The sequence below is a fragment of the Canis lupus genome, chromosome 31 (assembly GCF_011100685.1).
Source record: "Canis lupus familiaris isolate Mischka breed German Shepherd chromosome 31, alternate assembly UU_Cfam_GSD_1.0, whole genome shotgun sequence".
Taxonomy (NCBI): Eukaryota; Metazoa; Chordata; class Mammalia; order Carnivora; family Canidae; genus Canis; species Canis lupus.
In genome coordinates this window covers 22,394,248-22,415,719 of record NC_049252.1, presented here as the reverse complement: position 1 = coordinate 22,415,719, position 21,472 = coordinate 22,394,248, and the positions used below count along the sequence as shown (strand labels likewise).

The window sequence follows — 21,472 nt, the reverse complement described above, 5'->3', positions numbered from 1 at the left end:
TCTTGGTTTCAGCTCAAGGTACAATCTCATGGGTCATGGGATCAAGCCCCATGTGGGCCTCCACCTTTTTCATGGAGTCGGCTTGAAGATTCTCTCCCTCTGCCCCTTCTCCCACTTATTCTCTCTCTCTCTCTCTAAAATAAATAAATCTTTTAAAATGTCATAAGTTAATGCTAAGATGTATTAAAAGATAAATTGAGGTATACTAGAAATTTTAAGTGTTTATTTGAGCAAAAATTGATTTGAATCAGACAGCACCAAACTGGAAGTGGTTAGGAGTACCCCTCCTTATATAGCGAAAATGTGGAAGCAAAGAAAGGAAATTATTTCACTGGCTATAGCTTAAAACCTAGTTGGCTGTTTTGATTGATTGTCCTTAGTGTTTTGATTTCATGTTTGAAGCATTTACAGACTTACATTTTAGTTTGCTTACCATGACAACATGTTGTGCACTTTGAACTTACACTATGTTATAGGTCAATTATTTCTCAGTTAAAAAATATTTTTAAAGCATGTTTTTAAAAATGTCATGAGATTCACGTGTCCTAGTATATACTAAAACCATTTAAAATAAAAAATAATTAAAATGAGGTGTTAATGGTACAAAAAGATGTAGCTTGGTCATTGGAACAGAACAAGTTCATTAAAATTTTACAAACTTAAGGAGAGATAACAAAACAATGTGAAAAATGAGGATTAAGAAGCCATATGGATAATTTGGCTTGACCAAAATTTAAAACTTAGGAAAAATAAACTTTGACACAAAAATATATCAAGTAAAATAATATACATAAGGAAGCTATAAATATATAATTTAAATGGAAAAACTCAGAAATAGTTTGGTTATATATCAGATATCCAAAAGAGAAGGCAAATTTTTAAGTTTAACAACAGAGAAGAGATCAAAAAGATGAAGAAGCATATATTTTGTTATATACAAGTTTTAAGTTTTGGTATGTCAATAAGGTAAAAATAATATAATTAACCATTTTGACACTTATTTTTAGAAAGATACCTAGAAAAGATACATAGATTTGTATACTTGTTTATATCTTATCTTAATTATACCTTGATTCTAATTAAGATTTCAGTTTTTAGATTACCAGTCCAAAACAAGCAACAATCACCCAGTATAAACTACAAACAGTAGGGGGACCTGGTGGTTCAGCCAGTTAAGCATCTGACTCTTGGTTTTGGCTCAGATCATGATCCCAGGGTTGTGAGATCAAGCCCCGAGTCAGTTCCATGCTCAGTGCAATCTGCTTGACCCTCTCCCCTATTCAACTCTCTCTTTCAAATAAACAAAATAAATCTTTAAAAGAAATATAAACTACAGACAGTAAACAAGTTGTAGATCAATGTCAAATCTAGCTACTACCAAAGAAATGTAAAATAAAGAGCTATTTTTTCTATTAAATTACCAAAATGTTAAATGATGATAACCACTTAGTTGATTCCTGGAATTTTAATCAAAAGGAATAATTCAAAATAATTTTTAAAAGTCTATGTGTAGAAGGATATCCATCTCTCCCTTATTTATGATAAAAAAATTGTTAATCTCAAAATAAGTGAACAATCAGTAGAATAATATGCAGCCATTAACAATAAAGTTTATGAAGAATATGTAGCAGAATAAGAAAAACTATAATACAAAGTATAAAAACATATAGTCATTTTACATGACTACAAGATATAAAAATCACAAATGATTAGAAGAGACTATATATATTATTTATTAAAGTATAATGACAGAATTATGGATGATTTTTCTCTGTTTCCAAATTTTTAAAAATAATGTGGTAGGGGGATCCCTGGGTGGCTCAGTGGTTTGGCGCCTACCTTTGGCCCAGGGCGCGATCCTGGAGTCCCAGGATCGAGTCCCACGTCGGGCTCCCAGCATGGAGCCTGCTTCTCTCTCCTCCTGTGTCTCTGCCTCTCTCTGTGTGTGTATCTATCATAAATAAATCTTAAAAAAATAAAAAAATAAATAAAATAAGTGTTAAAAAAAATAATGTGGTAGGTTTTGATAATGCTGTGCATCTCCCCCTTTGATTCGGAGATGTTGACCTGAGCGAGTGAAAAACATTAAATTTCTTCTATGGAATTTCATACCATCCATAAATTCTGAAATATTGTAGAAAACTATGACATTGAAGATGAATGGCATATTTGCTGTACTTAAATCAGAGAGTTGGAATATTGATGATGAAAGATTTCAAAGGCACCATATCTCCAGCTGCATCCATACATCTTTGAAAGATGATTTGACCTTTAAGAAAGAACAAAACCTCTTAGAGTTAATCAGGAATTTTCTAAAATTGATACCTTGAAAAGTTTACTTCCTAGTGAAACCTTATTATCTGCAGGAAAGAAGGACAGCACAGTCCACAGCTACACAAGTCTTATTTCAAAATGTCTTCCAGTAGCTGCTATGATAAAGGGTGTGCTATGTTTATTTCATGATGGATAGTCCTCAAAATATTGTTCTTCTGCATTATATTATCACTTTATCAAACCTCAAAGGCTATATAAGAAGGTTATATGAATGTAATCATATCTTAAATTTGCATGTTCACCATGCAGCTGTATAAACCATAGGGAATCTCACTGAAGTGTCCTCTAGCAGTTTTAATCCAGAAAGCAAAATATAAACGCTTTGTTACCGAAGCATAAAGAGACTCCACGGCTTCATGACAGAGAATGGTGCAGAGTCAATCTGATTCTACAGAATTCTACAGAATCATTCAGTGTGTGCTCCACAAGTAGGAGGTAGGGAAAACCTTCAACATAAAAACAGCTTAGAACCACACGATTACAAGAAACAGTTCAATGGGTATCCAGCTGTAACTTTCTATTTTACATGGAGCCTGTATTTGTTGGCTTGGATGAAGTATATTATAAATCTTAGTTCTCCTGGATATAATGAAGCAGAAGGAGTGGGTGTAATGCAGAGGGAATGTGTGTTTAGACTCCACAGGAGTTGTTCCATTTTGTTACAGAAAACAAAGCTTTTGATAGTCCAGCCTCCAAGTGTAGAAAGCAGCCTTAGAGAAGCTGGAAGCTGTATACAGCTGTGTCCTGTGCCATGAGCCCTTGGCCTGTAGAGCCCACTGGAGACTTGTGAAGCCTTGGCTCAGTAGAGCAGTCCTCAGAGGACATCCTACTCGGTTCTCTCTCTACATTTTCCTTTTTCTTAGATGACCCACTTCTGTGTCCTCACATCCCTGAGTACAGGCTCAGGGATGATCAGTAAGTGGTTTAAATCATCAAGCTCCTGATAAAGCAAGCCAAGTTAAAGGGATCCAGAAGAAACATTGTTAGTGTTTGCATATAGGGTGAAGCCCTATGTTTGTACCTACATATTGATCAGAACACTACCATAATCTTATGGGTAAGAGCAAAATTTAGAAGACATTTTGTTTATATTTTATTTTTTTAGAACTTTATTTTTAAATGATCTCTGCACCCAATGTGGGGCTCAAATCCACAACCCAGAGATCAAGAGTTGCATGCCCCACCAACTGAGCCAGCCAGGCGTCCCTAGAAGACATTTTAGAAATATGTTTATTGAAATGTTGCTTGTTCTTTTCTGCCATTCTAATGTTAAAAAAGCTTTCCCATTTATTTGCATTATTATGACACTAGTCTTGTGATTTAGACTACATTCATAGCAAGCAATTACAGGATGTCAATTTCCAACTAGAATCATGATCTTGATGATAATTCAACTATTGGAAAATCATCAGAGGGGTTGCTCAGTTGTTGCAGAATGATTGGTTCTTGAAGACATGGAATACTCAGGGGGTACCTCTCTCCAATCCTTGACATGGGATTGAGATCACTACAGAATCCATAAAAAGTCACAATAAAGTGTATTAAATGTGATTTAAAACACACTAATATATATTACAGTAAAATAATTTTTAAAAATTTATCAAATAATATTTAGAAAACTAAGTTCTTCATTCCCATTCACAAACATGCTTACCAACACTTTTTTTTTCTTATTCCTATAATGGCTCCATGGCCCTCTGGGTTACAGAAGCCCAATAAAGGGTGCCCAATACCTGGACACATTCTTTCACTCTCCACCTGTCTGTACCTACCTAGTCATCACCTAAGAACTCAGCTGCCCAAGGTGTCATGATTTTTCCCCTCAATGCCATATGTCCTGCATAATCCTTCACATATACTATTACATCATCTCTCCTTTTATTCTACTTCAATCCATACTGATGAGAAAATCACCTTCCCAAAGCATATTTGTTTGCATATTCAAAAAATCTCTGGTAACTGCACATCACACACTCTTTATGTGATATTCAAAGCCCACCAGGATGATGATACAATCAGATTCCTCAACACTTTTTCCCATCCCCCCACCCCCGCCATGTACTTTTTGCTTTCAACAAAAGTGCTCTCTTGCTTCTATGCTTTTGCTCAATCTGGAATCAGTCCCTAGTCTTTCCTTTATCTGCCCAAGAAACTTTCCCTAAGCAACCAATTCTAAACATTTTGGCCAATGGCACCATGTTTTGTAGCACTTGACCTTTCATATATATGTGCCTTCAACCTATAGGCAAAAATCATGACCCATCCTGAAGTACTCAGCCCAATGGTTTAAACATAGTAGACACTCAAATATTTGCTAAATGCCTGATGCCTTTTACCTTGTGTTTTTCAGTGGCACCACCCCCCTACAGTTATGACCATGAGATGGAATACTGTGCCGACTTGCCACCTCCCTACTCCCCGACCCCACAGGCTTCAGCACAGCGTTCTCCACCCCCTCCTTACCCTGGAAATTCGAGGAAACAGTCCTTCTCCCAGAACAGAATATGTGCCAATCAGAGATCTTGCATGGAATAAAAAGCCTCTACTCAGAAACAAGAGAGAATTGCTCTAAGGAATACTTTTTTGGGGTCAAACAATATGTCAAATGAAATATCCAGGCTGAGATACTGACACTTCTCTGAGCTGACCCCATCTGGAGTACTGATCAATGCAAGAATATGCAGAAAAGAGTAACGAGATAGACAAAACATCTGAAACTCATATCGCTTAAGGAAATTGCAATTGCAATACTGATCCAGGAAAAGAGAAGAATGTTGTAAGAGAAGAGAACAGCCTGGACTGCATAAGGAAACAACTATATTCTGTGTAGCTTTAAAAGTCAGAACTAGAATCATCCATTCTTTTGTTAATCAATAAATACTGTTCAAGTATGTGAGAGCCTACTCTGTGCCTTTCACTGTTTGAAGCACTGGATGGAAGCTACAGGAACTTTGATTTCTGGTTAAGAACAAGGAGCTTTGGTTTCAGGATAAGAAAGAGGAGTTGGAGCTTCCTTATTAGATTGTTTTGTGAAGTTCCCTATTACTAAGACTTCAAACGGAATCTATCTGGTAGAGAAATGTTCTAGAAAGGACAGCTAAATCAAATGGTAGATAGGTCCCAAACATTCTACTCATGGTTTAGGTAAGTGTGAAGTAAATTTCTATGCCTCCAATAATGAAAACAACTGGAATAGTTGAATCTTTTCTATTTAATTTGACAGTTAAAACAGGACCAGAGGGATTCAACAGCTGCCTGAAGCCAAGAACTCTTTAGTGCTAGCTACTGCTACCTAAAAATCATCTGACTTTAATTAGTGTTTTATTATAACAAAGGTTATTCCAACTGCGGGGGAAAAAAAATTGTATTAAATTCCACAAGCAACAAATACTTCTTTTCAGATCAAAAGATTAGAAGCCAAATAGTTCGAAGGGATTTTACATCAGGGAGTAAAACTGTAGAACTTGTCCATGAAGATATATAATAGTTTATGCAAAGAAGAAGGAAAAATGAAATTTGGATTCTGGTCTGTGGAATTCCATTCATATATGGTCTAGGCAAATTTGTTTCTCTTCTGTAATATTTTGGAAATCTATTCCCTTATAAAAGTTATATAGTTAATAGAAAGGTTAAGATATTGACATCAAACTGTTGCCTTTTGCCAAAACCCAAATGTTACCAAGTGCCTACCTTCAAGTATAAAACTTTTTACTAAATAATTCTAATGTGCCGTATTTTGCTGCAAGTGACCTTAACATTTATATTTTTATGTGGGTCCTTTTGTGTATTTAAAATTTACATTGACAAAATATTGGGGGAAAGTGATGTTACTAAGATGGTGACATACATCATGCCTTAATTTGCTCCCCCTCACAAGAACAACCAACAATTATCCAAAAACAAGACACCACAGAGAGAATCCTAGAACACAGGAATGAGGCTGAAGCACCCCCTTCCCGCACTTCAGAGACCAAGATAGACTGCATTAGAGGGGTAAAAGAAGTGTCTACATGTTGACTGTATTGCTCCTCCCCCCAGGACAGTATAGCACCATAGGGAGAGGTGTCTCCTAAGCTTCCACTTCTTCCAGTGGAAAAGAGAACCCAAGAGGGAGCAATCAGGCACTGGCCCCCCAGCATTGTGGGTCACTCTGTGGGCATCCATACCCTCATCACATACTGCTGGAATTGTAGGGCTCAGCCAACAGAAATATAACTGTGACAGAGAATGAGGAAGGGGCTTGCAACAACTAGCACATGTTTGTTGGCAGACCAGGTTCATATTGGCAGTGTCTAAATAGTAATTAGACCTATTTACTCAGTGGCCTTACTCATCTGCTGAACCAAACTGGGAAGAGTGAACTTGGAAGAGGTGCATATCTGCTTGATTCAGATTCTCAAACAAAAATTTTGCCAGCCCCACAGCCCAGCTTGCTCGTACCCAGGCAGGGCACTGAGTAACAGCCCCATCTACCATGGAGAGTGCCTTCAGCCCCATCTGAGCAGAAGGGCTCGAGACAACTCCTGAAAGCTCCATGGCCTAGAGCTGAGAGAAGGGAGAGCCAGTAGTTTGCAAAGTCAGTGGCCTCATTTGGCCAGGGATCATAAAAGGCATGGGTCTGCTTGAGTTAAGACAACAAAGAGCTTTACCAGTTTTAGAGCTGCTTTTCCTGTTGCACACAGGCAGGGAAACTAATGTATGGCCTTGCTCATTCCTGAATATAGCATTCAGCTATCTGACCAGGGAACTTAACCAGAACACACAGGAACTGCATAGTCCCTCTAACAGCCCTACATACAGTGACACTTGAACAGAGAGCACAGCCCATGGCTTCCTCCATCTGTAGAGCATCACCTGATCAGGGAATTCATTGGACACTCAGACCTGATTTGGAATCCCCGAATAATGATCTTTAATGGGCTCTGAACATTGGCTGCTGTCCTGCCAGAGCAGAGAAGCAGGAAACATAGCTCCATCTACTACTGAATATAGACCCAATCCCAATCATCTAATAAGTCTTAGAAGAGAATAAGTCAACTGAAGACCCGGTCCTACAGCCTCATTTGGATTGGGAACCAAGCCAGCAGTCATATCCAATTATTTTCAGCCAGTGGCACAACACTCCATCCTTGTCCTCAGGACTTGAATAGTTGCCTTGCCCAAAGCAGTCCATAATAGCAGGCCCAACCTGCCCAAAGACATTACCAACAGACACACCCAGGAAAACAAAATGATCTGACCAGTGAAGTTACCTCTGCCAAAGCAAAACTGTAAAGTCTGGAAGTGAAGATTAATTACTCAAATGCTCAGATACCTATGCAAGAAATCAAGGATCATGGAAAATCAGGAAATATGAATGAACCACCAAAAGAAACTAAAAGGCTCCAACAACTGACCTTAAAGAAATGGAAATTTATAAACTATCAGACAAAGAATTCAGAATAATTCCCTTAAAGAGGTTTAGTGAACTTTGAGAGAACAGAGACAAACAATGAAACAAAATTAGGAAAACAATGCATGAACAGAAAGAGACATCTGACTAGGAAATAGCAACCATCAAAAAAAAAAAAACAAAAACAAAAACAAAAACAAATCCCAGAGTTGAAAAATACAATAAATGAACTAAAAAATTCAGTAGAGAGTTTCAAAAGTAGATTCAAACATGCAGAAAAAAAATCAGCAGCCTAAAGGGTAGGACATTGGAAATTATCCAGTCAAAAAAGAAAAAAATTAAAAACAGCAAAGATAGCCTATGGAAATTATATGACAATGAAAAGAAATAACATTTGCATCATAGGAATTCCAGAAGGAGAAAAGGGACAGAAAATCTATTTAAAACAATAATGGCTGAAAACTTCTTGAACCTGGGGAGAAAGATGGATATCTAGATCCATGAGGCCCAAAGGATCCCAAACAGGCTGAACCTTAGAGGGCTACACTGAAACACATTATAATTATATTGTCAAGACTCAAAGACAAAATATTTTTAATAGCACCAAGAGAAAAGAGAGAACTTACATACAAGGAACCCCTTATAAGACTATTGGATTTCTCCACAGAAACTCTTCAGGCCAGGAGAAAATGGGATGACATAGTCAAAATATTAAAAGAAAACTGTCAACCAAAATTCTATAGCTGGCAAAGCTGTCCATCGGAAATGAAGGAAGGCTAAAGACTGTCCTGAACAAACAAAAGCTAAGGGGGTTAATTACAACCAGACCTGCCTTACAAGAAATTCCAAAGGGAGTTCTTTAACTACCTTTATAAATAATATTACAAAAACACAGAAAGGTAACATGAATCTCACTGGCAATAGCATATATGTAGTCATAATGGGATTCTGCAATATGGTAATAGTGATATATCACTCACTTACAACTCTAGTTTAAAATTCTCTTAAGAGGAATGTAGCAAGAAAAACCATAAATACAATAATCTGTTATTAGTTACACCATATAAAAAATATAAGTTGTAACAGCAATAATCTAAAATGAGAGGGGCAGAAGTAAAAGTGTAAAGTATAAAAATTCTATTTAAGTTATTAATATGTTTAAAATAGAGTGTTATAAGTTTAAGATATGTTGTGCACATCTCATGGTAACCACAAGGGAAGATCTAGTAATCACACAAAAGAACACAATAAATAAATCCAAGTATACTGACACCAAAAAGATCAAAACAATAAAGGACAGCAGGATATGATCAAGGAATGATGGCTCTACAAAAGAATGAGAAAAAAATTAACAAAATGGCAATAGTAAGCCTTTACCTACAGACAATTATGTTAAATGTAAATGCACTAAATTCTTCAATCAAAAGACATAGAATGGCTGAGTGGATTTAAAAAAACAAGATCCAACAATATCAGCCTAAAAGAGGTTCACTTTAGCCCTAAAGACACTGAGAGACTGAGAGTGAACATGAACAGACAGGAAAAAGACATTTCAAGCAAATGGTGACCAGGAAAAAAAAAAAAGGCAAGGATAGCTATACTTATATCAGACAAAATAGAATTTAAACTAAAAATAGTAAAAAAGAGTCAAAGGTCATTATGTGATGATAAAAGTGTGAATACATCAATAAGATATAACAATTATAAATATTTAAGTGCCCAAGAGAGGACTTAAATATATAAAGCAAAAACTAACAGAGTTAAAAGAAAAAATAAACAGTATTATAATAATAGTTGAGGACTTTAACACCCCACTTTCAAAAATAGATCATCCAGACAGAGAATCAATAAGGAAACAGTGAATTTGAACAACACTATAGACCAAATGGACCTAACAGTTGTATACAGAACATTCTACTCAACAACAGCAGAATACATATTCTTCCCAAGGGTACATGAAACATTTTCCAGGATAGACCATACGTTGGGACACAAAATTAGTCTTAGCAAATTTAGGAAGCCTGAACTCCTACCAAGTATCTTCTCTGATCACAATAGTGTGACACTAGAAATCAGTAATGAGGAAAACTGGAAAATTCACAAATATATAACAATTAACACTGTCCTCAACAACCAGTGGATCAAATAAGAAATTAAAATTTAAAAAGTTTATTGAGACAAATTAAAAATGGAAATACAACACATCAGAACTCATGGGAAGTAGCAAAAGCAGTTGTAAGAGAGAAGCTCATAGTAATAAATATCTACATTAAGAAGCAAGAAAGATCCCAAATATGCTACCTAACTCAATGCCTTAAGGAACTAGGAAAAGAAGAACTAATTGAGCCCAAAGTTAGCAAAAGAAAGAAAATAATGAAGATTAGAGCAGAAATAGAAAACATAAAAATAATAGAAAAGATAAACCAAACTAAGAGTTGGTTATCGTTGGAAAGATAAAATTGACAAAATCCTAGCCAGACCAACCGAGGGAAAAAAGACCCAAATCTACACAATTACAAATAGAAAAGGAGACATTACAGATGATACTTCAGAAATTCAAAGGATCATAAGAGATTCTGCTGGTGAGTATGTAAATTGGTGCAGCTACTATGGAAAATAGTATGGAGGAAATCTTTAAAAAATTAAAAATAGAACTATCAAATGATCTAGCAATTCCACTTCTGAGAATATGTCCAAAGAACATGGAAATACTACCTCAAAAAGATATCTCGTACCCCCATATTCATAGCAGCATTAGACAAGACATGGAAACAAACCAAGTGTCCATCAATGGATGAATGGATAAGGAAGATGTGTGTGTGTGTGTGTGTGTATGTGTGTGTGTGTGTTTACACAATGAAATGTAATTCAACTATTAAAAATGAGGAACACCTTGGAACACCAAGGATGGACCTTAAAAGTGATATGCTAAGCAAAATAAATCAGACAAAAAAAAAAGACCATATCCTCTATGATCTCACTTGCATGTGTGTTATCTTAAAAGGAAACAACAACTCATAGATAAAGAGATCAAACTTGTGGTTACCAGAGATGGTGGGTGGGAGGAATGGTGAATTAGAAGAAGGTGATCAAAAGTTATAAACTTCCAGTTGTAAGATAAATATGCATTAGGGAGGTAACATACAACATAATGACTAGAGCTAACATTGCTGTATGATATATAAGAAAGGTGTTAAGAGAGTAAATCCTAAGAGTTCTCATCATAAGAACATTTTTTTGTTATATCTTCTTTACTTTCATTTTATTGTATCTATATGAGAAGGTGGATGTTATCTAACTTACAATGATAATCATTTTACAACATATGTAAAGCAAACCATCATGCTGTATGCCTTAAACTTATACAGTGATGCATGTCAGCTATTTCTCAATAAAACTGAACAACAATAAATAAATAAATAAATAAATAAATAAATAAATCTGAACAACAACAAAACTGTATCACTTTTATTCACCAGAAGTACACCATGATGAACACAACTTGCTAGTAGCTGGTTAGAAAGATCTTTCTTACAAGTCTGCTTAAATACACTGCACTGCATGCATAAAAGAATACTGGGAAAAGATGTTCAAATTTTTATGTCACTTTGTAGTTAAATCTAAAATGTTTAATCTAACATCATCATCATAATTCAGTGAAGTCCCAAAATGATTCTAAGAATTTTGCTGAATAAAATAATCAAAAGAAGTATCTTAAGGTATAAAATTATAGTTCCTGTCCTTGTAGTTAGGAAACTTAGTACTTCATAGAAGTATCATATTTTCTTTCAGATACATTGATCTGACTGAAATGAAGTCTAGCTGATCAGATCTAAAAGCTAGATTTGTTTTGAATGACTTACTTGATTTGTAGGCACTGATGATTTTCTGACTTAAAAGGACACAAAGCACTCAAGAGTTCCAGCCTATTCTAAGGACTGGAATTTTAGCACAGTTTTAACAGTACATATGCTTTCTCTCTCTTCTGCAAGTGTGACCAGATCCAATTACACAGCAGCTCTGCAACTCAAAGTGTGGGGGTCTCTGTGACATTTACAATGTTGGTTGCAAATGAGCCATAAATTCCTTAAGAAAAATGGAAGGAAAAGACCAGATTGCAAATTGAATTCTCATCATCTTTGTCATCAATAAACATTTATTGTGTACCTCCTATGTTCTGCAAACACTACCCGCATAGGAGCCATCTGAATCCACGAATCCACCTCATCCCCCCTTTGGGTTGTTTTATGGCTACCCTTACGGCACAGCACAGACCCAAAGACCTACACTGATGACTATTTTTACTGTTTGTTTTTAGTGTCACAATAGGATAAATGTGCACATTATCCATATAGACTTTTGGAGTTACTGGTATTTTCATAGATGATACATCTTGAAGGAAAATAGTATATAATGTGACAGCTTTGAATTACAGTTATTTAAAAACTAATGTGTGTGCTATGGCCAGAGTGTTTACAATAAGCAATAAAATGAAATAACTCATTATAGTAAAGGTTGTATTTTAATCGTCTTGTGTCCATTTTGTTTCACCCTTCATTTCCGCTGATTTAGTCTCATTCTTTTGTACAGAAACAAGGGACTGAAGCCAGATAGACTTTATTTTGAATCCTGTCTCCTGCCTGTATGATTTGAAACAGGCTTCTTCGTCTCTATAAAATTTAACTTTCTGCTCTGGAAAACGTAAATAATATAATGAGGTTCATTAGGTTTTGTGAAAATTGGATGAATACATGCAAAATTCTAAGTATAGTGCTAGGCACATAAAAGATGTTCTATAAATATTAGCCCAAACTAAATTAACAAAAGAGTAACATAAGGAGGCCAGCCTCTGGAATGGTGCTATCCAACACATTAGCCACCAGCTACATATGGTTATTTGAATTCAAATAAATTGAAATTAAATTACATGAAAAATCCGCCTCTTCAGTCTCACTAATCACATTTCAAAGCTGCATAGATAGCCTCATGTAACTAGCAGCTGGCTTCCTGGGCAGTGCTGCTCTAGAAAAAAATCTATGCAAAATGTAATGAGGTACCAGAGAGGTAAAGAAGTAGCATTACAGTCATCTTGTCTAGACAGACTGTGCACTTTGTCATTAATTGCAGTGTCTTCCACAAACAGGTGTGATGAGGCCATTGTGGAAGTAAGGCTGTGATCTGCAAGAAGAAGCCCACTCAGTCCCTTCTCAGGGCCAGAAGCAGGGAGGCTATTGCAAGAGCTGTAGGGCTGAATGTAGAAGAGGGAACCTGGACCTGGCCAAGGAGCTGGTGAGACAGCTCAGAGTCTACTCTGTTCTGCTGAGCTGCCCTGCTCAGCAATAGAAGTCACTATAGGAGCATCCAAGGCCAAACATATCTTCCTAAGGTACAGCACTGAGGTGTGCTCTTCCATTATTTTATTATCTGGTTCCTGTCACCAAATGAAAACAGCGCTTACCATTCATCCATTCTACTCTCAACCGATCCTTGTTTAGCCAAACCCATTTTGCCAACTTTTGGCTCTAAGTGAGGTAGAGTTCTGGATGCATCAGACTATGTGAAGCCGGTCAAATAGCAGAACTCTGGATGCTATTGTTTTATTTGTAACTTAATTAAAACAACCTAACAGCAAGAGTGCCCCAGTCACATGATCATCTTCCTAATCACCACGCAAGCTGCTAAGGACTTCCAGATCCCCAGTCAGAATGTGGCTTAAATGTCCAATTTATATTTTCTAATTATAGGCCCAAGCTGCAAGGGTGATAGCTGAATTTAGAAGTCCAATGCTTTTCTGCTGCAGCCCCACTGGGTGATATGCTTCATTTCAAACCGTGTCAGGACCTCCAGAAAGGAAAGCACCATCACAAGCTTTAGAAAGATCTACAGGTGATTCTTATTTGTACCCTAAACCCCACCCAAACCTTTCCACCTATGATGGTAAAGGCAGAGGAAAGATCCAGGGCCTCAGAGTTAGACTTTGTTTCTCTCTTATCTCAGTCACCTCCTAGCTATGTTGTTCTGTGCCAAGTAACTTAGTTACCATTACTTAAGTCTTATCCAAAATATGTGAATAACACCACCCTTGCCAGGTTGTTGCAATGATTATAAACAGTATACTGAAAACATCTGTCACAAAGATTCTATCTGGGTTGGTGACTCAGGCAGACACAAATATACATACCTATCCTCTTTCCAACTTTTGTACTCCCACTTCTGAGCCTTACCACTTCTGTAAGCAGATAGACACCACTGCTGTGGAATGAACGAGCTTAGAACTTAGATGCTTAAAACATTAATGATGTCGGTTTCTATAGGCCTGGAACCTGGGTGTGGCTTAGCTGGGTTACCTGGCTCAGGGATTCCCACAGGGCCACGGTCATCTCAGTGTGCCTCCAAGCTCATTCACATGCATAGAGGATTCTGTTGACAGGATTCTATTCCTTATAGGCTTATGGACTGAGGGCCTCCTTTACCCACTGACTATTGGCCAGAGACCACTCGCATCTTGAAATATGTCAGCTCGCTCCCCCAGTGCAAGCAAGCAACAAGAGCCATAAAGTGAGAGCGCATGCTAGCAAAATATACTGCCAGCAAGAGGGGAGTCACAGACTTAAAACCCAATCTTGGAAGTGACATGCCATCACTTTTGCCATGTTCAGTTCCTTAGAATCAGGTCACTAGGTCAAGTCTGCACAAAAGAGGAGGAGATTACATGAGACCACAAATACCAGGAGGTGAGAGCATTAGCTATCTTAGTAGTCAGCCAACCAGAGCAGGGATATTTCATCTCATTCTCTGTTAAGTCCATTATTTGGAGTTTAGGCGATCTTCCCTCTAATGGGAATATACCAGCTCAACAGCTCAAAGAATCTCAGGGCCAAGCTTGGCTGTGATCAAATTGCTTTCAGTGAATTGATGAGGGTAGAAGAGAGCCAGCGACAGTCCCGGGGCCGTGCTAATTGGGGGAGTGCTGCTCAGAAATACTAAACAGAGATGCACATTTGTGTTTCTCATGAGCTTCATTTATGAGCTTCACTAAAGCACATCACATTTTGGCACGGAATGGAGTAAACCACATACCGCATACTTATGGACAAGTCTTAACGTGGCCCCAGTTCTAACCTTTGTTTCAACTTTGTTCCAAGATATTTAATCTCCATCAAGAAAAGAATTCCAAGACAAGTTTCCAGATGAGTGTTCAGTGGATCAAGTTGCCACCTAACCTATTCTTGAATACCTTCACTAAAAAGTGGAAAACAAATCTAAGGAAATGTCTGGAACTGCAGAAACATGTGCTGGGAATTTTGCCTTCTCCGGATGCCTTAAGGAATGTATGATTTTAAAAAATTCAGTGAGTTTCTTTTATTCCCATTTCAGCTCTGCTTCCCCTCTTCTGACCCAACTTTGGGCAGCTTTTGAGTGTGCGTTGCCTGACACATCATAGTGTGAAGAAGAGGCAGGGGAATCGCTTTCTGAATCACATTTGATTATAGGCAGTAAGTAAATAAGAGATCTCATATTGTTTCCATGACCTGACGGGATGGATAGAGCCAAGTGATTCAGCTTTACTATTCGGGATCTTATTGTAAGTTAGAGTCTTCATTATCACACATCTTGTGTATTATTTTCTCTGTTGACTGGAAGAGCTTGAAAGCAGTTCAGAAGAATTATAGTAGTTAAAAGACCAGTTCTTTCTGCTCTGTCTATAAAAATGCATTTTACAGACAAAGAGACCCACTCCCTGGGTCTCTTGCCACCACCTGAACACATGAGACAAACTTCCTTCTTCAAAAAGTCTCTGACTTCTTCTGTGGAATCCCTGCTCATCTTTCCAGATGTAGCTAGATGGCTTATACTCTGAGAGGTGTGATGGTTTCTGTGTCAGAATTCATGGATTCTCACCTCTGGTCTTTAGGGTACCTATTCTGTACCCTTCTTATATACCTTGCCCAGATTTCTTAACTGTTTTTAAGAATTCGAGGAAGAGATTTTATAGTGAGCAGCATATCCTCCATGGGGTCCGTTATCCAAGATAGAGGTCAAAGAACTGGATAAAAGCTTATAGTTTCATAGTTTTTAATTGATGATACATGTCAATCCAGATATACTGTCATTAAGCACAGTATTAACACATGTCCATTCAAGTAAATGAACAGGCTCGTCTTGACTGATTCAGTGAGAACAAGACAACATGTCAGTTTGGGAGTGGCTCTCTTCAGATTAAAATTGAGCTCATTTTTTACATAAAAAAAAATACCAACCAAATATCAGAAAAGAATTGCCTCATAAATCACATTTCCCATAGAACAGAATACAATGTAATTTAAACTTTAGAAGCAATGTCCAAAGGGATTAACTAAAGGCATTTTTACCAAAATAAGATATCATAGTTTTCACATTGCCATTTCCTTGGTGTATGTTAAAACAACAACAACAACAATAATATTCAGAAATGAAGTAAAAAAGAAAACAAAACTGCTGGAAATAGGATTTAAAATGGCTACCAACTTTTGTGCTATTATTATTTGATATGTAGAGAAAGCCATAGTGATTTTTTTTTTTTTTTAGCAATAGTGATTAATCTAAATTCTGAAAAGCAGTACTGCTTTACCACTGTAAAAAAGATTCTCAATGGTTCTTAGGAATGTATTACTTTACATCATCGTAATTTTTTCTGGTGCCAGGCACTGTTATAAGCACTTTACTTTTAAGTATCCCAGAGTATACAGAATCTTCCAATCCCAGGGTATACGTGTTATTCTTCCCATTTTGCAGATCTAGAAACTGTAAATGTAGCACTTTATAGTCCTTAAAAAAAGTCTTTCAGTGAGAATACATTTCTAATGATGCAAAGAAATATCTCCATATTTACTCTCTGTAAAAGCTACCCATGGTGATTCTCTGGCTGATTACAGAAGCTGTCTTTCCATGGTTTAAGTTCAAAGTGGATGATTATACGTGTTTGAACAATCTTAATGACTCATATCCTTTCCTTTGGCCTTCTGTTGCAATTCATCACTTGGTCTTCTTCAGTCCCAGTTTTTATGTACATTGTGGATGAGATGGAGAGTAAAGGACCCTTTTATATCTGATACAGCACCTGTTCCCAGCAGACACCTCACCCAATTATCTCCCAGGGCATGACTTTTGCCAATACAGAAACCACTCTGAATTTTCTGTGGATGCTCTGTATTTCCTTTTGACCAGGACAAAAGGATGAGTCAATACTTATAAAAAAAAAAAAAAAAGAGAGAGAGAGAGAGAGATAAAGGAAGGGGACATCTGCAAAATGATGTGAACTTTTAACTAATTTGAAGGGACAGTCACGACTGTTGGTAGCACGAATGAAAACTGTAAAAACAGCATCTACTTTCTTCATATCTCCATATTCCTATGGAACTGGTTGTTGGCTTTCTGTTATACATTTAAAAAAAAAATCTCAAGATGTTGGCAGAATTTTAAAAGAAAAAATACATAGAAACAATAAAATATTAAATTAGTCAATAGCAATATCTTAGGATAGTTAGGGGAAATGTTTAAAAAAGAAAAAGGCAGTCTTTCTTAGTCTTCTAGATAATTCTGCATAAACAGCAGAGTCCTACAGTAATCCAGGAATAAAGTAGTTTTTCCCATCATAAAGCTATATATGAATGAATGTCAAAAATTAAAATATTTATGAGATCTGTATTTCTCCAGGTCATAGCTATCTAGTAACGATACTTCCATATCGGGGGCCTCATTTGCTATTGTAAGACTTCCAGATTCCTGCAACATAGAGCCTATAATTATATTTGGGAGACCCCAGAAAGTATATCTGGGGCTTCCCATTTATCAGGTTGTACCTTCCATATCTTTCTCTCTAGCTCCCCTTTACTGATGCTATTGAAGAGACAGATGCCAATCAGATTGGCAATCAGATTGCATGTAGGTCATGTGGTACTGCCATGCTGCTAAAGAGCACCGTTAAGATGGTTTGGTGGCCCAGCCACCAATACTGTTGTTACTGCAGGAAATTCTGTATTGCAATGTCACTGCCCACTGTTGCAGTAGCAGAGCTATCCAGGAGAATGACTGGGGTGCGGTGTCTGCCTCTGGCTGTTGTTGAAACCTATTGGCCACATATGCCAACAGAGCTAGGACACATACATCTTGAGGCCTGGGTCACTGAAGGGGTGGACTCTCCAATATACCAGAGTTTCCTATGTTCTCTCCCTTAACAAATGAAGAAAATGCTGCACTTTGAGCTCAATGGGAAAGTAGCTCTTTCTCAGAAGATGCTAAGCTCAAAGCAGCAATACTGCATGTTCTCAAGATCTCAGGACCTACCTTGTGAAAATATTTCTTTCATTTTTGACCTAACATCCTCTCTTCTACCTTAAGCGTAGACATAGATCTATAAGGAAAGAACTTTAGGACAAATTCTAGTGTTAGATATTGTGCTATTATTATTTTTTAAAATCCACTCTTCTCTGAAACCTGGGATATTTTATGGGAACAATTCTTCCCCTTTCCTCCCCGAAGATGAACCTTGCCCAGATTTCATCATCTCTCATACAAATAAAATCTCAGTGGATCTGCTCCAGATGTCCATTCAGTCATTTGGACATTCTAGGAGTGAACAATTGAAGTTTAGTATGGGCAACTGCCTTCTGCATAAACAAAATACAAAGGTTTAAATAACTAGCCCATATCTCCCAGTAAAGAATAAATAAGGGGGCAGCCCGGGTGGCTCAGTGGTTTAGCGCTGCCTTCAGCCCAGAGCCTGATCCTGGAGACCTGGGTTTGAGTCCCATGTTGGGCTCCATGCATGGATCCTGCTTCTCCCTCTGCCTATATCTCTGCTTCTCTCTCTCTCTCTCTCAATTTCTCTCTCTCTCTCTCTGTCTGTCTCTCATGAATAAACAAATGAAATCTTTTAAAAGAATAATAAATAGGTATACAGTAGAACTTAACTGAAACTAGTGCTTGGTCAAATTCAAATGAACAGAGAAAAATAATTTTATCAAACTATTTAGATGGATTCATTATTTCTTTCATTTTTTAATGTGATTTGACTGTAATTTTGGCAATTGGTAGACAAGTTCTTAAAGACAGCTCAGTAGAAATAAAAATAAAGGCCAAATGTTTACTCATTATATAATAATTTTTGAGCAAATATACAGCGTGATACAAGATACCCAAAATGTTGGATGAACAAAATGCTGAACAGAAATTTAAAAATTACTCTTTGCATTAACCCTTTCTGTACCACATACTTCACATCTTGTCCTTCTAGATTCACTCTCCATCCCTCTTCCCTGTATCTCTTCCCAGGGAGTCTATACTGCATGGACTGTATCAATAAGTTCCCTTGCCTACTGGGTTTCCTACTGAGTTTGGTCAACTGGGAGCCTCCCCAAAAAATCAGAAGGAAAATGCAGAATAGGAAAGGGTATTTACTTGGAGTATTTATTTGGGCTATGCCTCTCAAACAAAAGCTGTTTCTGCTGGCTCCCACCTCTGCCCCATTCAGCCCCAGGGCTAGTAACATTCCCCACTGATACTAGCTTGGGGATACTGCACTACCCCTTGTAATTTCTCTTAACTCTACTTCCACGTTTCATTAAATCCTCTTCACAATTATCCAGTTTGAGTGTGCCATTTGTTTCTTGCCCTCATTGAAATACTCATTTTTTTTCTTTTAAAAATTTATTTATTTATTTGAGAAAGAGAGAGGAACAAGCACAAACAGGGGTGGGGCAGAAGGAGAGGGGGAGAAGCAAATTCATCACTGATCTCAGAGCCCGACTCAGGGCTCAATCTCATGACCCTGAAATCATGAACCCAGCCAAACTCAAGAGTAAGATGCCCAACTGACTGAGCCTCCTAGGTTCCCCTGAAACACTCATTCTTAAAAAAAATATATCTGAATATGAATCATTTAGTATATTAAATAGACCAGAGACTCTTCTCGACTGCTCTGGATTTCATTACCTATTATTTAAGAAAGTAGGCAGGAGTCCCAGCTCTACCACTAACCAGCTTCAGGAGAATGAAGAATTCTCCAGGGCCACACTGATTTCTTAAAAACAAATTAAAGGTGTTAGATTAAACGATTTCTAAGATAATTTCTAGCTCTGTGAGCCTATAAGGGACTAATAAATTGCTTTGTGGCAGCTTTCAAGGATGAACAAGCCAATAGAAACAACTGCACAGACAGAGCTGTAAGATACCATAGGAATATTTTTTTTTTTCCATAGGAATATTTTTATGTAACATCCTTATTTCTTAGGTGAGGAAACAGACACAGAAGAGAAAGGAGACTTTTTCAAAGTCACTGGTGAAAAGCACACTTCTTTTTTTTTTAAAATATTTTATTTATTTATTCATGAAAGACACAGAGACACAGGCAGAGGGAGAAGCAGGCTCCCTGCAGGGAGCCCAACATGGGACTCAATCCCGGGTCTCCAGGATCAGGCCCTGGGCTGAAGGTGGCGCTAAACCGCTGAGCCACTCAAGCTGCCCGAAAAGCACACTTCTTAAAGGCAACCAGCAGGACCTTGAATTCCTTGCTTTTATCCACTGCACTACTTCACTTCTCTTCACACTTGTTGGCTCAGGTTGTTATTTCCACACTCTTTCCTGCTCTTTGCACATACTGATACCCTGTCTTTCTCATTTTCAGGTCTCAGTTGAAATACCAAATGATAAAAATAAGGTTTTCCTAAAAACCCAATCTAAGTAAGTCTCCAACAGCCCCTTAGCATTGCTCTGTATCACAATTTCCTGTGTGCTGCCTTCACAGCACTTATCCCAGGATGTAATTAAATATTTTGTTTATTTGTTTCTGTTCTGTCCCCTTTCTCCACTAGACTGTAAACTCCCTGGGACCAGGGGCATATGTTTCATGCATCTCTATACCTAAGACCCAGTAAAATGTCTGGAGCAATATAGGCACTCAGGAAAAGTATATATTGAATTCATTATTGAATGTGTTTTACAGAACTACAAACTCGGGTAGAGGATGTAGTCGTCCAAATGTTGTAATAAGAGAAAAAGTTAGATTTAAGTCCAAAGTTCTTAAAATTTGAAGTGATCATCTCAAGAAACTATCTCCTTCTTTCTCTACTCCTTTTCTATACAGCCCTCCCTAATGGGCATGATTCACAGTGAAGGGGTGATATTATCACCACTACCAAGAACCTGGGAGTCTTTGGAATAATGTGATAGCATTTCAACTGACACTATGTCTAAGGAGATGCTACTGGAATGTAATTACCACGAATGGCAATCATGTAAAACAACGAATTGCCCTTCCCTAAATGCCACAGAGGTCAATATTTTCTCTAAGATTTTGCTTCCTCGGGTACCTCAGAGTCACCTAAAAGATACAAACCCATGATAACATGAAATACCATTAATTTTGAATGTTTCAGATAGTTAGTAACCCTAACACATGCCATTGGCAATAACTGCTCAGCTGACTGACTGGTCTGAGGAACAAAGGATTATTAATAAATGTTCTATCTCTATTCTCTTCTTCCAACTTCAGGGACTGGTGGTTACACAGCAAGAATATCTCAAGTCGTGTTTTGGCTTCCCTTACTGCAGTTTTGCTTTGACAGCTATGTTTCACCCATATAATGGCCACATGTTGCTGCCTCCAAGGGATGGATGCAAATATCCATTGTTCAAGCCAGGATATATTTTTACCTGACAGCAACCTGCGTTCTATTCAAAGCAGAGCTTCATTTTATTGTTGGTGAA

The 21,472-nt window shown here is 37.4% G+C and overlaps 1 protein-coding gene and 1 long non-coding RNA gene across 7 annotated transcripts in view; one reads left to right on the top strand and one right to left on the bottom strand.

Moving 5' to 3' along the window:
* CYYR1 (cysteine and tyrosine rich 1) overlaps positions 1-9,332 on the top strand; it is a 104,738-nt gene extending 95,406 nt beyond the window's left edge. The window contains exon 4 of the mRNA XM_038581283.1: positions 4,685-9,332. Coding sequence (XP_038437211.1) covers positions 4,685-4,869 — 185 coding nt within the window. The 3' untranslated portion in view covers positions 4,870-9,332. The remainder of the gene's footprint in view (positions 1-4,684) is intronic.
* Positions 1-21,472, bottom strand: part of LOC102151217 — a 461,443-nt gene that overhangs the window by 183,327 nt on the left and 256,644 nt on the right. The window lies entirely within an intron of this gene.